Here is a 13,487-nt window from a genome sequence, read left to right on the forward strand (position 1 = left end):
CCACCCCCCACCCTACTGATGTTAGTCATGTGAAAAATTGTTTTCACAGTACTCTGCAGCCCTGTATCCTCTGCTCTTGGTGGCACATAAGTTTGCAAAGTGACTTCAGAACAGACCACAAGACTCCTAGAACAATATCCTTTGGACCAGTAAGACCAAAGTGGAGATGTTTGCCCACAACACTACATTTGGGGAAAACGAAACGCAACATATCAACACAAACGCCTCATAACTGTCGAGCACAGCAGTTGGAGGGTGATGAATTGAGCTTGAGGTGCAGCCACAGGATCTGGGAACCTTGCAGTCAAGTTGAATAAACCTGTGTCTAACAAAGTATTCTAGAGTCACACGTGAGAACCTCTGAGAGCCAAAGCTTGGCTGAAATAGTCATTCAAGGAGACAATGATTTAAAAGAGTCAAAGTAGAGATCTATGCACAGAGAGCTGTGCAAAAACAAATGTTTTGCAAACCTCAGTTCCTCAAGAATGTGAGTGAGACAATTGTATAGAAAAAGATTACTAAAGGAAGTAAGATGGAATACCCGCATTACTAGGTTACAAATTATTGCTGCTAAAAGTTCTACAGCCTAATGAATCATGGGATGGCAGAGTACTACAAGCACTAATTCTGTATATTATTTTTCTTAATCGCAATAAAACAGTCAAGGCCATCAGCGTCCTCGTGTCCAAACAAATTATTTGGAAATGAAGCAAAGAAAACACCAGGTCACATTAAACCTGCTTACCAGAGTCAAGATTTAATTTTGTTTGACATTTTTACAATCTTAACAGCATAAAGTCTGTACACAAAATAATTCCGAGATACTTGATAATAAGCATCACCTTGTGTGATCTTTATAGTACTACCTTTAATTGTTGGGCTTAAGATGAAAACGAGAAGAAAAATGTGGAAACAATTGCGATGAGGCCAAAACACCAGACCAGAGTAATATGTTAGTTTTGTGGTAATTCACAGTTTTGATAAATTCACACATTTAACTTCTTTTTCATTGTTTCAAGGTAATGATTAAAAAAATGTATAAAATATTGCCATACCCAGCATGTCAAAACAATTCAACAGTATAAACAAAACACTTGCAGTTATTCGTGGCATACTGGACTGTGCTGCATTTGATACATGTTCCTCTTATTGAAGATATTCCTCATTTCCCCATGCATTCATAAGTGGGTTTAAAAACACATTCATACAGTTACTGAGCAAACGGTTAAAACAGACCTCTTTTCAATTCTAAATCACACCCTTAAACCAAATAAAACCTGCAATAAAAAGTAGTGTTCCAGATATGAACACGCAGCTCAAGGCACACATTTGTTAAGAATAACATCTGTGGTTTCCAAAGACCAACAATCACGATGAAACAAAATTAGTTCTTAAACTAAGAAAGAGATCGTCTTACAAATCCAGCAAAAGATTATTTACAATAATCATGCTGTATGCAGATATTGGGTCAGAACTGTGCAAGGTGCTTCATAAACCATAAGCCTATAGGAATGTACAAATATGTAATATGAGATTAAGATTTTAATCTTTACTGGAATTACAGCCAGAATGTTCTGTTTAAGATGAAAGATGACACTCCAATTAATCTCTCTGACATTAATCCTGAACATAGATTTAATTATTCTTTTTCACAAAGCCAATAAGGTGTTAGCGATCTCACTGATTTTTTTTTTTAAACTGCTACACGTTCACTTCAGACTGTCGTCATACATCCCACGTGTAATTTGACAGCCCATCCACACAGAGGCAGCAGAGTACTACATATCTGCAAAGATGGAAACTCAGTTTATGAGAGGTCACTGGAGAAATCCTGGCCTCCACGCAGCCACGTCCACTCCCTCAGCATCTAGGACAAAAACAAAAGGCAATTGTTTTAGTTAAACAATAAAAAAATTAAAAAAAAATAATAATCACAAAACACTTCCATGCAGCTGCTATGCATCTGTTTGCACACCTCCATACTGCTCTCAGATTCCTGGATGGTGTCGTGCAGCAAACTCTGAAGGCGGCTCTCAAATGTCCTGCTCTCCTCCACAAGAGACTCATCACTGCAAACACACCCAAAGTTATTCATGCATTCCTCTGACGACTTTGTTAGGATTCCTGTTATGTGTCTGTGCTATCTGAGATGTTCTGAAAAGTTGTCTTTAAACAAAATCCCACAATATATAATTAGTTTAAAATTCTTTTGGTTAGTCATCATGTATAGGCATGTAAAAATAAACGTAAGCCTACACCACCTCAACAATATTACAATCATTAATTTTAGGGTCTGAATGGACGCCTACCCTCACATCCCAGTACTCACGTGTGTGTGTGAGTGAGAGAGAGAGAGAGTGCACTCACAGTTGTTGTAAGCTGTGTCTGGGAGTGAGTACTGACGACGGGGTACGTAATCCATCAGGACTCCCACTCACTGGACTGCGAACTTTACTCTATGTAAGACAAGATGATGGACTTTAGTCAATATTAGCTGATAAAGTAAATGTAACACTCTTGATAATCACAGTAGACAGAAATTACACATATACTACTGGCTACAACTGTAAGCAAATTGTATTTTGTGTGCTTACTTTGTTAAGTACAACTATTCAACTGACGTTAACATAAATAAGTCGCAGCCAATCACACGGCAGCAACTCATTGCATTTAGGCTTGTGTAAGACAACCTACTGAAGTTTAAACTGAGCATCAGAATGAATAAGAACGGTGATTTAAGGAACTTTGAACGTGTCAGGCTTGCTGGTGCTGTTGGTGGGGTAACGGTGTTGGGATATTATCTTGGCACAGCATCAGCAGAGCATTGTTTAAATGCCACAGTCTACCTGAGTATGTTGTTTCAGACAGGATAATGCATCATATCACAAAGCTCAAATCATTTCAAATTTATTTACTGAACATAATAAAATCTCAGAATTCCAGATTCACATCACGGATCATGAGGAGCTGACAAATCTGCATCAACTCTGTGTGTGACGCTTTCATGTCAACATGGACCAAAATCTCCAGTGTTTCTCAAAATGTAATTCTAAATCAGCTTTAGCAAAGTGCACCTAATGAAGCGGCTGGTGAGTGTATATGAGTCTATATGTATGTGAGTGTACTGAGTCCCCTACTGTACACTCTGTACACACATGACTGTGTTAGTTCCCACCCAGACAACACAGTCATCAAGTTTGCAGATGATACCACCGTGGTGGGGCTCATCTCAGGGGGAGATGAGACTGCGTACAGAGCTGAAGTTCAGAGGCTGTCAGATTGGTGTGTAGACAACAACCTGGACCTCAATACCACCAAGACAAAAGAACTGGTAGTTGACTTCAGAAGGAGGAAGTCCGAGCTGTAGCCTGTCAGCATCAACGGGGAGTGCGTGGAAAGGGTCTCCAGTTTCAAGTTTCTGGGTGTGCACATAGACACAGACCTCCAATGGAGCTCTATCACCTCTGCGGTCTTAAAGAAGGCCCAACAGCGTCTCCACTTTCTGAGAATCCTCAGAAAAATGGACCTGAAGAAGGAGCTGCTGACCGTCTTCTACCGCTGCTCCATTGAAAGTGTGCTGACATATTGCATCGGTGTGTGGTTCTCCAGCTGCACCACAGCACACAGAAAGGCACTCCAGAGAAGAAGAAGAAGAAGAAAGTGTGTACATTATTGTACTTTATTGAGCCCCGTGGGGAAATTGCTCTCTGCATTTAACCCATTCACTCAGTGAAGCAGTGGGCAGCCATTGGGCGCCCGGGGAGCAGTGTGTAGGGACGGTACCTTGCTCAGGGGTACCTCAGGGTAGCTGTTAAGGGGAATCGAACCCCCGACCTTCCGATCATGGGGCAACCACTCTACCTACTGAGCTATCCCTGCCCTCAGAGGGTCATCAATATGGCCCAAAAAATCATTGGACATCCTCTTCCTCCCTGAAGGACCTGTACAGCACTCGCTGTCTCAAGAGGGCACGCAGCATCCTACGGGACTGCACACACCCAGGACACCGGGTGTTTAAGCTCCTGCCGTCTGGCAGGAGGTTCAGGCTGCTGAGGTCCCGAACAAATAGACTCAAGGACAGCTTTTACAACAGGGCAATAGCCCTGATCAATGCAAATAGCTCACCTGACTGGCTGCCTCCCTGGACTTTTTTAGGGGGGAGGTAACAATGTTTAAAACAATAACAATAATAATATTTATATTTATAACAAGGTGCAATAATAATTATTTTGCAATAATAACAGTGTGCAATACACATACACTTATTCTTCTTTTTTATACTAAGTTAATATACTGTGTTGTGTTGTTTGTTGCGTTGTGATGTGTCATATCGTGTCGTGTTGTGTTATATGTAGTGCCGACGTAGGACAGTTTTCCAATTTCATTGTACTACTGTACTATGTATGACTATGCAATGACAATAAAGAGTTATCTTATCTTATCTTATGATCAGAATTGGAAGTGTCTTTGTGTTTGTGAACAGGTCATTTTTGCTCACACAGGCGACTTTGAGCAGGTTCCACAGCTCCCTCTGTCGTCTCTCCTGCAGACTCATCAGCACTTGTTCGCTTTCCGCCATTTTCTGGACCACGCCCTCCACCTTTGGCAGTAACTCCATCACACGCTGGCGGCACAGTGCAGTCTTACTGCATAACACATAAAAACAGAATTTGAAGGTGAAGCACCCGTGTAGCTAACGTGCTGACACATATAACTGGAACATAGAGCATGCATGAAAATGACGAATATGTAGTGTATTTGTCTTTTTGCTTGATTAATACCCCAAATATTTATGTGTATCAGCTGTTCAGCACAGTAGGTGTCACTGCTGAGCTCCTGTTGATTCTTTAATTACGCGAGAGTTTGTATTCAAATTAAACTGAGAAGCTGCCACGCTTGGCACACATCCCCATTTATGTGCACAAGCAAAACAGCTTGAGTGTAATCAGTTTTTCCTCACATGAAACAGCTATTCTTCTGATTGGTTTATAAAAAGGTTTAAGGTTTGAAACCAGTTTTCATAAACTGTAAATTTTGATCACTTTGACATCATTTTTTCTCATTGAGCTGAGTTTGTGGAACATTTTTATTCTGCTAGAATTCTGGTCGTAGTGTTGGGCTTCATGGAAACATAGTGACTGCCATAGCACCAGAAGGCTTCACAGTACTGATTCATCATTAAACATTATTTCATCTGTACTTTTGCATGGGTCCAGTTTGACAGCCACCAATGGTTGGGATTATGTAAAGTAATGCAGAATATTTTTGGAAAAAATAGGAGTGGGAGATTGGTGCTTTGGCTGGAGTGATGTGGACACTGTATTGGTACGTCGTGGTGAAGTAAGAGCTAAGCGTGAAAGCAAAGCCTTTTCGATTTTCTGGTCAATCTACATCCCTACCCTCACCTAGGGTTGTCAGCTCGAGGTAACCGAAAGAACCAGATTGCGGATACAAGGGGCGGAAATGAGCTTTCTCTGAAGAGTGCCTGGCCTCTCCCTTAGGGATAGGGTGACGAGTTCGGCCATCTGGAAGGGGCTCAGACTAGAACCACCACTCCTCCACATCAGAAGGAGCCAGTTGTGGTGTTTCGGGCATCCGACAAGGATGCCTCCTTGGTGAGGTGTTCTGGGCATGTCCCACGAGGAGGGGAACCAAACACACAGCACCCTGGAGAGATTATATTGCTCAGCTGGCTTGGGAATGCCTTTGTGTTTTCCCAGCCTGATGATGAGTATCCTTGAAAACTGATACCAACTTTGCTCTTCAACACCAAATAATGGATCTTGAGTTTAACAGCAAAAGTTTCCAAATGAAAGCTCACCAGTGCATATTGTTTAATGATTTAAAAATGTGTTTGACTACCTGAGGTGTGTGTAGAAATCTCTGAGCTTCTTCTCATAGAACTGCACAGCCTGAACCACTAGACGCACCACCTCCTGACTGTCTCCTGAACACCTCTGGTCTGTGGAAGGAAAAGGAAGAAAACTGAAACAATGTCAAAGGAGGTTTATTTTCACAAGGAGATGCTGTGACCGCTGTTAAATAAAAAGTGAACTGAAGCATGAATAGTCCAAACCTCTGGGCTTCTCTCTGAGTTTTCGGAACAGCTCCATGGCTTTTCCTTCACTGAGGAACAAAGAGGGGAGGAGAGCAGGATACAAGATCACAGAGAAGTCACTTTTGTTATTTTTATGTATTTCTTTTTACAATAAAGCTTGGTTCAAACTTACAGTGTATCCAAGGCTTCTCCACTCCTCCATGGCTGCCGCTGCACATCCACTATGTCTGGCTGCAGCTGCATCATTTCCTCCTCCAACTCACTCACCTTAACCTAGAAACAGCCACACGTTTCAGTCTTATTGAAACACACATAAATACTCTTTATGCACACATGCACAGAGAGAAAAAGTCAAATCTACCTGACCACAGCTGACAGCAGTTTGCTCCATCTCTCTCCACACACCCAGCAGTTTGTCTGATGCTAAAAAATGTAAGAAGACATTAGTCATTAGTTAGTGGCAAACTGCATTGTTCTAGACAGACAAGTTTGGATAAATGTTTCCCCCTGAGGTAAAAGCCACAGACAACCAAATTAAGCCATAAATAACTGCAGACTATCTCACACCCGCTGTGACGCCAGAATACTGACATTCCCAGCCCTGAATACTCTGTACTACATTATTGCATGATTACTTAAGCATAGAGTACTCATGGGTCGGAGTATACCGATCCTTAAACTCAGCTTTCATTACAAGTGTAACGTGTCTGCATAATATCTCACTGATAATATTTCTTTGGAGACAGTGAGACATTTATAGACACCACCAAGCTCCAGGTTCAATACATGCAATGGATACGCACACTGAAGGGGACACATCCCCACAACATTCCAATATGATCATCGTGTTCCCAACAAAACCCTGAAATTACAAGTAAAAAAATTCTGCTGTGTTACAACAATTAACCACTGTTGTCCAAAATATTAATTTAATTCCTGTTAAAGTCAAATAACTGAAACTAAACTTCTGGATGTTGGCCTTAACTGAAACTAAGAACTGTTTATGCTCTCATTAGTTGTTGACTGGTCAATTTTATCTTTCCATTCATTTTCTGCCGCTAAACCGGGTATCACTACCTGGGGACATTGAGTTGTTTCCAATCCAGCTGTGTCCCAGGACTTCTCCCAGACACGCCTGAAACACCTCACCCCCAACCGCCTTTCGATGTGGAGGAGTATTAGCTTTAATCTAAGCCCTTCTTGAATGACCGAGCTCCCTAAGGGCACGCCCTGTATGTATGAAGCTTATTTCCACTACCTGTATTCAACAGAAATTAACTGGATAACAAAACCTTTATGTGGATTGTAAAAACTTGTCACAAGTATAAGTGGACAATTTCGTGTTTTTGGAAAAAAAAACCTCCGAAGAGGTGCTAATCAGTCAAACAGCAGTAACGTCTAGTATCTTTAGCCTAACAGAGCATGGTGGTGCACCACCATGGTTGTTTCTATCAGTGCAATGGCACAGTCTGCAGGCCTGCAGAAGACTGGGTGTACTCTGCCTTTTGTCCCATGACAGCTGGGATATGCTTATCCTGAATAGCTTAAGTGAAAGAACATGTAAGGATGATATATCTGACAATGTATGAATCCACGGTCTATTCTTACTATAAATTCACATTATCAGATACTTATATTTATTAGCTGTCTGAAAGTATCAATTATAAATAATTGTAAATAAATAAAAATATAATGTCAATGTTCTATTGACCAATACCAGTTATAGCATTTCTGCTAGTAATTATAATACATTCCTTATCTTAAATCTGACTGTTCATAAAGAGAGTTAAAAAAGAAGGTGCATCTTTAAGGATAGATTAATGCAGTCCTGGTAGTGGCAGTGTAAAGTTGCTACTATCTACCAACATAATATTGTAACAGTACCGATCCCTGTGGCTGTCTGCTCCTGGTATTTATCCATGTCTATGTGAAGGCTGGTGGTAAAAAAATCCAGTTTGGCAATGAGTCTCTGGTACATGGACACCATCTCATTCTTCTGTTTGGACAGTGAAGAGTTGTGTCTCAGCAGGCTCATGCTGAAAGAAAAAGAATAAGATGGTTTTTTTTAAAATAAATAGAAGCATGTTTACGAGATTTGCATGTGCGCTGGTGTACATCTTACATGGCAGCTTTCTGCCCCTGCTGCAGTCTTTGCCAGTCTTCCTTGAGAGAGCGGATGGTGTGCCACGCTTGGCCACAAGTCCTCCTCAGAGGGCTGTAAGCCAGAACGTAGTTAGGGTCAGTTTCTAGGAAAAAAGAGAGGAAAAAAAGAGAGACAGAAGGATAGACTCACATATGAGTGGTTGTAAAATTGAAACAAAGTGAAAGCAACAGAAATGACACAATCACAATCATATCATAAGATAAAATAGGTTTTATCTTTGGACTTACGGACAAAGCGGATATTTTCAGGGAGAGTTCGGGGAGCAAACTGAGGTTCATAAACACAAGAGGAACGATCAAAGAGGAAAACCAGAGGAAAGTCTGTTCTTCTCCCATCTATCTCCTAAAGACAAACATTAACAAAAGCAACAAATCAATACATTTTCATAGTCACATGTAGAATATTCTGTGAAAGGAGTGTGTTTTTGTTTTGTTGGAAATTACTGCGTAATCTACGGCGCACTGTGTGGCCAACGCATGAGGCTCCAAGGCCAACCCCGCCTCGAGCAGCAGCTCCTGATTGGCTGCAGGGATGTTGCTGTCCTTTTCTATTCTTAGCTGCAGGTTGGCCACCGTCTCATCATCGGATACTGAATAAGTGAGAATCTTTGCAGACGACATGTTCAAGACATGAACCAGCTGAGGGAACAGAGGAGATCCAAAAGCATAAGACTAAACAAGTGAATGTTACATAAATTTATTATTAGTAGTATTATTTTTTTAAAGATTCACATCCTGTAAAATTTGAGCAGAAGTTTCCTTTAATTATAGCACTATTATGAGTCCCTGAGGTTATTTATGTAATGCAGGGACACTGTTGTATAAATCAGTCAAATAAATCAATTAATTTCTCTGTTAACCTTGATTTGCAATAAGAGCTCCAGCTGGGAGAAGCAGTCGCTGGGGGTAGCACTGGGGTCTTTGCCTCTCTCCTGAGGAGACCACTTTAACATCAGCTTCAGCCACCTCTCCATCTTCTCTAATAACAGACTGCCAAACAGTTATTGCATTAGACTGAGATACATGAGTTTAAATCCAGCACTTTCATGTGTCTGTCCTGTATGAACATACCTGTTGAGGTTGTTGGGCTGAGGGATGTGTTCGGAAAAGCGGACGTCCCCAGTGAGGTCCTCGTAGACAATAATAATATTGTCCAGCTTCTGCCTGAGTTTGTTGTGCCTAAAACATAAAAATCAATTGTATACAATTTAGTTTAATATTTTATTCTCTTAAAAGTGCAGTACTTTTTCTATTTTATCTTCACTTTGGTTGCAACTGGACACTAACACTTAGGTTTTCCAGCAATGGGAAGAGTATTTTTCCTCTCTATTTAGCAGACATCCCTAGAGTTTCATGTTATTCATTCATCGCAAGAGTGAGAAACAAGCCGCACTGGTATTGGCACAAGTGACATCCTGCAATTCTTGGACAACTGTTACTTATTTTTATATTCACTGTGTTAAAATCTTGTTACGGAAAAATAATATTTATCTGCAACAAAGCTTATCATTGCTTAACCCTAGATAACAACATTGTTTAAGTTATTAAGCTCGAGTATGGACCCAGACTGCCGAAATAAAGACTAAAAAGGAATGATAGGCTGGTTCTGCAGGTTTGTTGTTTTAAAATTTCCTTCCATTGTTTCCAAGTTCTTTTTCTTTTGATTTGAGATTAATTGGTCATATTATATATATTAAGCTGAAATAGTGAACATTTTCTGGACGCTTTCTTATTTTAACTGATGCAAATATAGAACAAATGACAACTTCAGATATAGGAGCATTTCAAATGTGGCAATACCAGGGAACAGGTTGCCACGTTGGCAGGAAAGGCCGAAATCCTGCGATACACTCAAACACCAAAGTCCCAAAGCTCCAGTAGTCCACAGTGACCGTGTACCTCTGCCTTTCTATGAGCTCTGGAGCCTGAAAGAAGTGAAAGAAAAAGCATTAAGGTTCAGCTAATGTGATGAGGAGGGTGCTGTAACAGTTTTAGCTGTTAGTACTTACTAAGTACTGCAGGGTTCCCACAAATGATGTGCAAAGACTGCTCTGGTCCAACTCTTTAGCATAGCCGAGATCTATAATCTTGTGGATCAACTGAGATTAGGAGTGAGGGGAAAGAAGAAAAGTGTTATTAGTTAGAATCATTTGTTCTTAAAATTACAGACAGACGGCTACATACGTTTTATTCTTGAACTCTTGTAGAGTTCCTTTGTATGATTCACAGTTCAAAATAACACTTCTTTATCGTAAACAGATCATCCACTGTTTGAAACATTTAAGGCAAACCTTTTGTTCATTCACTGCTTCCTTAAAAACAGAAGGTTTAAACAGGATGTAGGTGGGTGGGCCTGACATGGTCCATAATAAAGGTATACCCTCTCTTTCTTGTATTACAGAGCAAAATGGAGTGTTCAGATCACAGAGATTACTTTTACAGACACTGACTTCATAATTTCATTTGCCCATGTTTAACACCAGCGTCCACCAATGTAACAGTACATGTATGCCAAACAAAAGGGAAAAGCATGATAGCTCCACTCAAGGTTTAATGAAAGTTATTAAGCTTTTTTTTTTGCATCATTAGCACATTCATATGCAGCTGTCTGATAAGTGCTCAAATCCGAGAAATAGTCATGCAACCTTCACAGAACTGCAAATTAATGTTGATACTGTATATCTTTTGGGATCAACAATGTATAACATGATCGTTAGTGGTGATTTTCTTAGTATCCAACAGAGCTAGGGTTCCCGTTTCCCCTCATTTCTAGTATTATGAGCCAGCTGGCGTCATATTTAATACAAAGATATGAGTGCAGCATTAAACTCGTCATCTAACTCTCTGACAGAAAGAATATAAATATATTTCCCAAAATGCTGAAATGTTCCTTTAAATGCTGAGTGACTACATGAGTGAGAAAAATCAACAACTTGTACCTTAATAACTTCCAAGCCATAAACCAAGCCTGTATTCCAATTTTACAGTTTCTCTACCATGCATGAGGAAAACAAGTGTTCATGCAAATCTATAAACTTAACAGAATCCGAGCCAACTTAAATTTGGCTTGGATTCTATAAACAATAGTCTTTGCATAAACATGCATCTATAACATCTTTAATATGTCTGCCCTCGGTTATATAACATTCTTGACTTTCCTGTACCCTTTTGCAGAGGCGGAGGAGGATAACAAGCAATGATTTATTACATAATGGACAAAATAAAAGAGAGGCCCGTAGAGGAAGCTAAGCAGTAGGGCGATCCCAAAGGTTCCTTGTAACTCCAAGTTCAAGTATAAAAATGGACTTTCCACATTAAATATTCAGTACAAGGATAAATGCACATAACAGAGGCAAGTGTTTTGTACTAATTCAATACAAACCACATAGAGGCAAAAAGCCTCTTTAATGTGGTTTGGGTGTATTTATCCCACCAAAGGGCTTCACTGGGTCTTTAACTCACTCTCTTCTCTCCCTGCTGCAGCACAATGTTTTCTGGTTTCAGATCCCTGTGAATGATCCTCTTCTTATGGAGGTAGGTTAAAGCTGAAGCTGTGGGACAAAAAGCAACAACAGTCACAATTAAGTAAGAATGTAAAACTGTAGTTGCATGCATTACAGCTGATGGAAAAAAGCACAGCACGTGACGATATAGAGGAATGTTAGTAAGTTTATCAGAGGCTCATGGTTCACTTTTATATGTAAGAGTACAGTGCTGTATGGAAGACAGAACTATAATGAAAACTGAAAGGCTTTTAGTTGGTATTACGTCAATTAACATTATTATATTAAAGACATTAAAAGTGTATATTCATACTTGTGCATATGAAAAGTGATAACAGATAATTCCAATCACAAAACTGTGTTTCTCAGGTGCTGAGGTCCAAACTGTGTACATAAGGGAGCAGCCCAAAGTACCTTTATTTCCCCGAGGGGTTTCCACCGCGAATGAATCTCCTTATATGACCTGGTACAGATTCTTCCACTTCCTGACATGGTCCTCCCATTTATCTGGGCTTGGGACCAGCACTGGGAGTACACTAGCCTGTGACCCCCTGGGACTGGGTTTGAGGCACATTATTTTTACGTAATGCAAACTTCCTAAAAGCTACTTTCCTCTTTAGTGGAAAAGTTCTAGTGAATTTCATTCCTACACACGCCCTGCTGATATGCAGTTTTCTTCACTACACAACAACCTCCAGGACTGAAAAGTGAAGCGAGGAGTAACGTTTGGTGAGGTTGGTTCCAAAAGCGACTTTATCTTCTTTCCCCTTGGTCTTACTTTTGTGGGTAACTTAGAGCTAGTGCCTTTTTGGGAGATTTTCATTGGAGTTATTGAACAAGTAAAATTGTATTGGAGGGGTTTGTGTGTCCCAGGGATCCCAGGGGCTATGTTGTCTGGGGGCTTTTGCCCCCTGGTAGGGTCTCCCATGGCAAATTGGCCCTGGGTGAGGGACCAGACAAAGAGCGATTCATAAGACCCTTATGAAAAGGACACCGAGGGAACAGTTTACCCTGCCCGGGATAGGGTTACCGGGGCCCCGCCCTGGAACCAGGCCCGGGGAGGGTGCCCGAGGGCGAGCGTCTGGTGGCCGGGCCTTAGTCCATGGGGCCCGGCCGGGCACAGCCCGAAGAGGAGACATGGGCCCATCCTCCCGCAGGCCCACCACCCGCAGGAGGCGCCATAGGGGTCGGGTGCATTGTGTGTCGGGTGGCGGCCAGGAGCGGAGGCCCTGGCGGACTGACCCCTGGCTGCCAAGACTGGCAATAGGGACATGGAATGTCACCTCTCTGGTGGGGAAGGAGCCTGAGTTAGTGCGTGAGGTTGAGAGGTACCGGCTAGATATAGTCGGGCTCACCTCTACGCATGGCTTGGGCTCTGGAACCAGTCTCCTGGAGAGGGGCTGGACTCTGTCTCAGTCTGGAGTTGCCCCTGGTGAGAGGCGGCGGGCTGGGGTGGGTATCCTAATATCCCCTCGGCTTGCTGCCGGTACGTTGGGGTTTTTCCCGGTGGACGAGAGGGTTTGTTCCCTGCGCCTTAGGGTCGGGCTGTGCCCGGCCTGACTGTCATCTGCGCTTATGCGCCGAGTGGCAGTTCAGAGTACCCAGCCTTCTTAGAGTCCCTGGGGGGGGGGGGGGGGGGGGGGGGGGGGGGGGTGCTGGAGGGTGCTCCACCTGGAGACTCTGTTGTCCTGCTGGGAGACTTCAATGCTCACGTGGGTAACGACAGCGAGACCTGGAGGGGCGTGATTGGGAGGAACGGCCTC

At 41.9% G+C, this 13,487-nt stretch overlaps 1 protein-coding gene across 1 annotated transcript in view; it reads right to left on the minus strand.

Moving 5' to 3' along the window:
* Positions 1-726: 726 nt before the first annotated feature.
* ikbkb (inhibitor of nuclear factor kappa B kinase subunit beta) overlaps positions 727-13,487 on the minus strand; it is a 37,049-nt gene continuing 24,288 nt past the window's right edge. Inside the window, exons 6-22 of the mRNA XM_085295009.1 lie at positions 11,684-11,772; positions 10,231-10,320; positions 10,022-10,146; positions 9,293-9,400; positions 9,082-9,211; positions 8,666-8,860; positions 8,450-8,564; positions 8,181-8,304; positions 7,943-8,094; positions 6,420-6,481; positions 6,231-6,331; positions 6,077-6,126; positions 5,863-5,962; positions 4,499-4,646; positions 2,368-2,456; positions 1,976-2,069; positions 727-1,867 (exon numbers count right to left, since the gene is read on the minus strand). Coding sequence (XP_085151135.1) covers positions 1,808-1,867; positions 1,976-2,069; positions 2,368-2,456; positions 4,499-4,646; positions 5,863-5,962; positions 6,077-6,126; positions 6,231-6,331; positions 6,420-6,481; positions 7,943-8,094; positions 8,181-8,304; positions 8,450-8,564; positions 8,666-8,860; positions 9,082-9,211; positions 9,293-9,400; positions 10,022-10,146; positions 10,231-10,320; positions 11,684-11,772 — 1,832 coding nt within the window. The 3' untranslated portion in view covers positions 727-1,807. The remainder of the gene's footprint in view (positions 1,868-1,975; positions 2,070-2,367; positions 2,457-4,498; positions 4,647-5,862; positions 5,963-6,076; positions 6,127-6,230; positions 6,332-6,419; positions 6,482-7,942; positions 8,095-8,180; positions 8,305-8,449; positions 8,565-8,665; positions 8,861-9,081; positions 9,212-9,292; positions 9,401-10,021; positions 10,147-10,230; positions 10,321-11,683; positions 11,773-13,487) is intronic.

Source organism: Mchenga conophoros, linkage group LG12 (genome assembly GCF_057382185.1).
Source record: "Mchenga conophoros isolate Kocher_MC1m ecotype Shallow Benthic linkage group LG12, M_conophoros_male_GT1.1, whole genome shotgun sequence".
Taxonomy (NCBI): Eukaryota; Metazoa; Chordata; class Actinopteri; order Cichliformes; family Cichlidae; genus Mchenga; species Mchenga conophoros.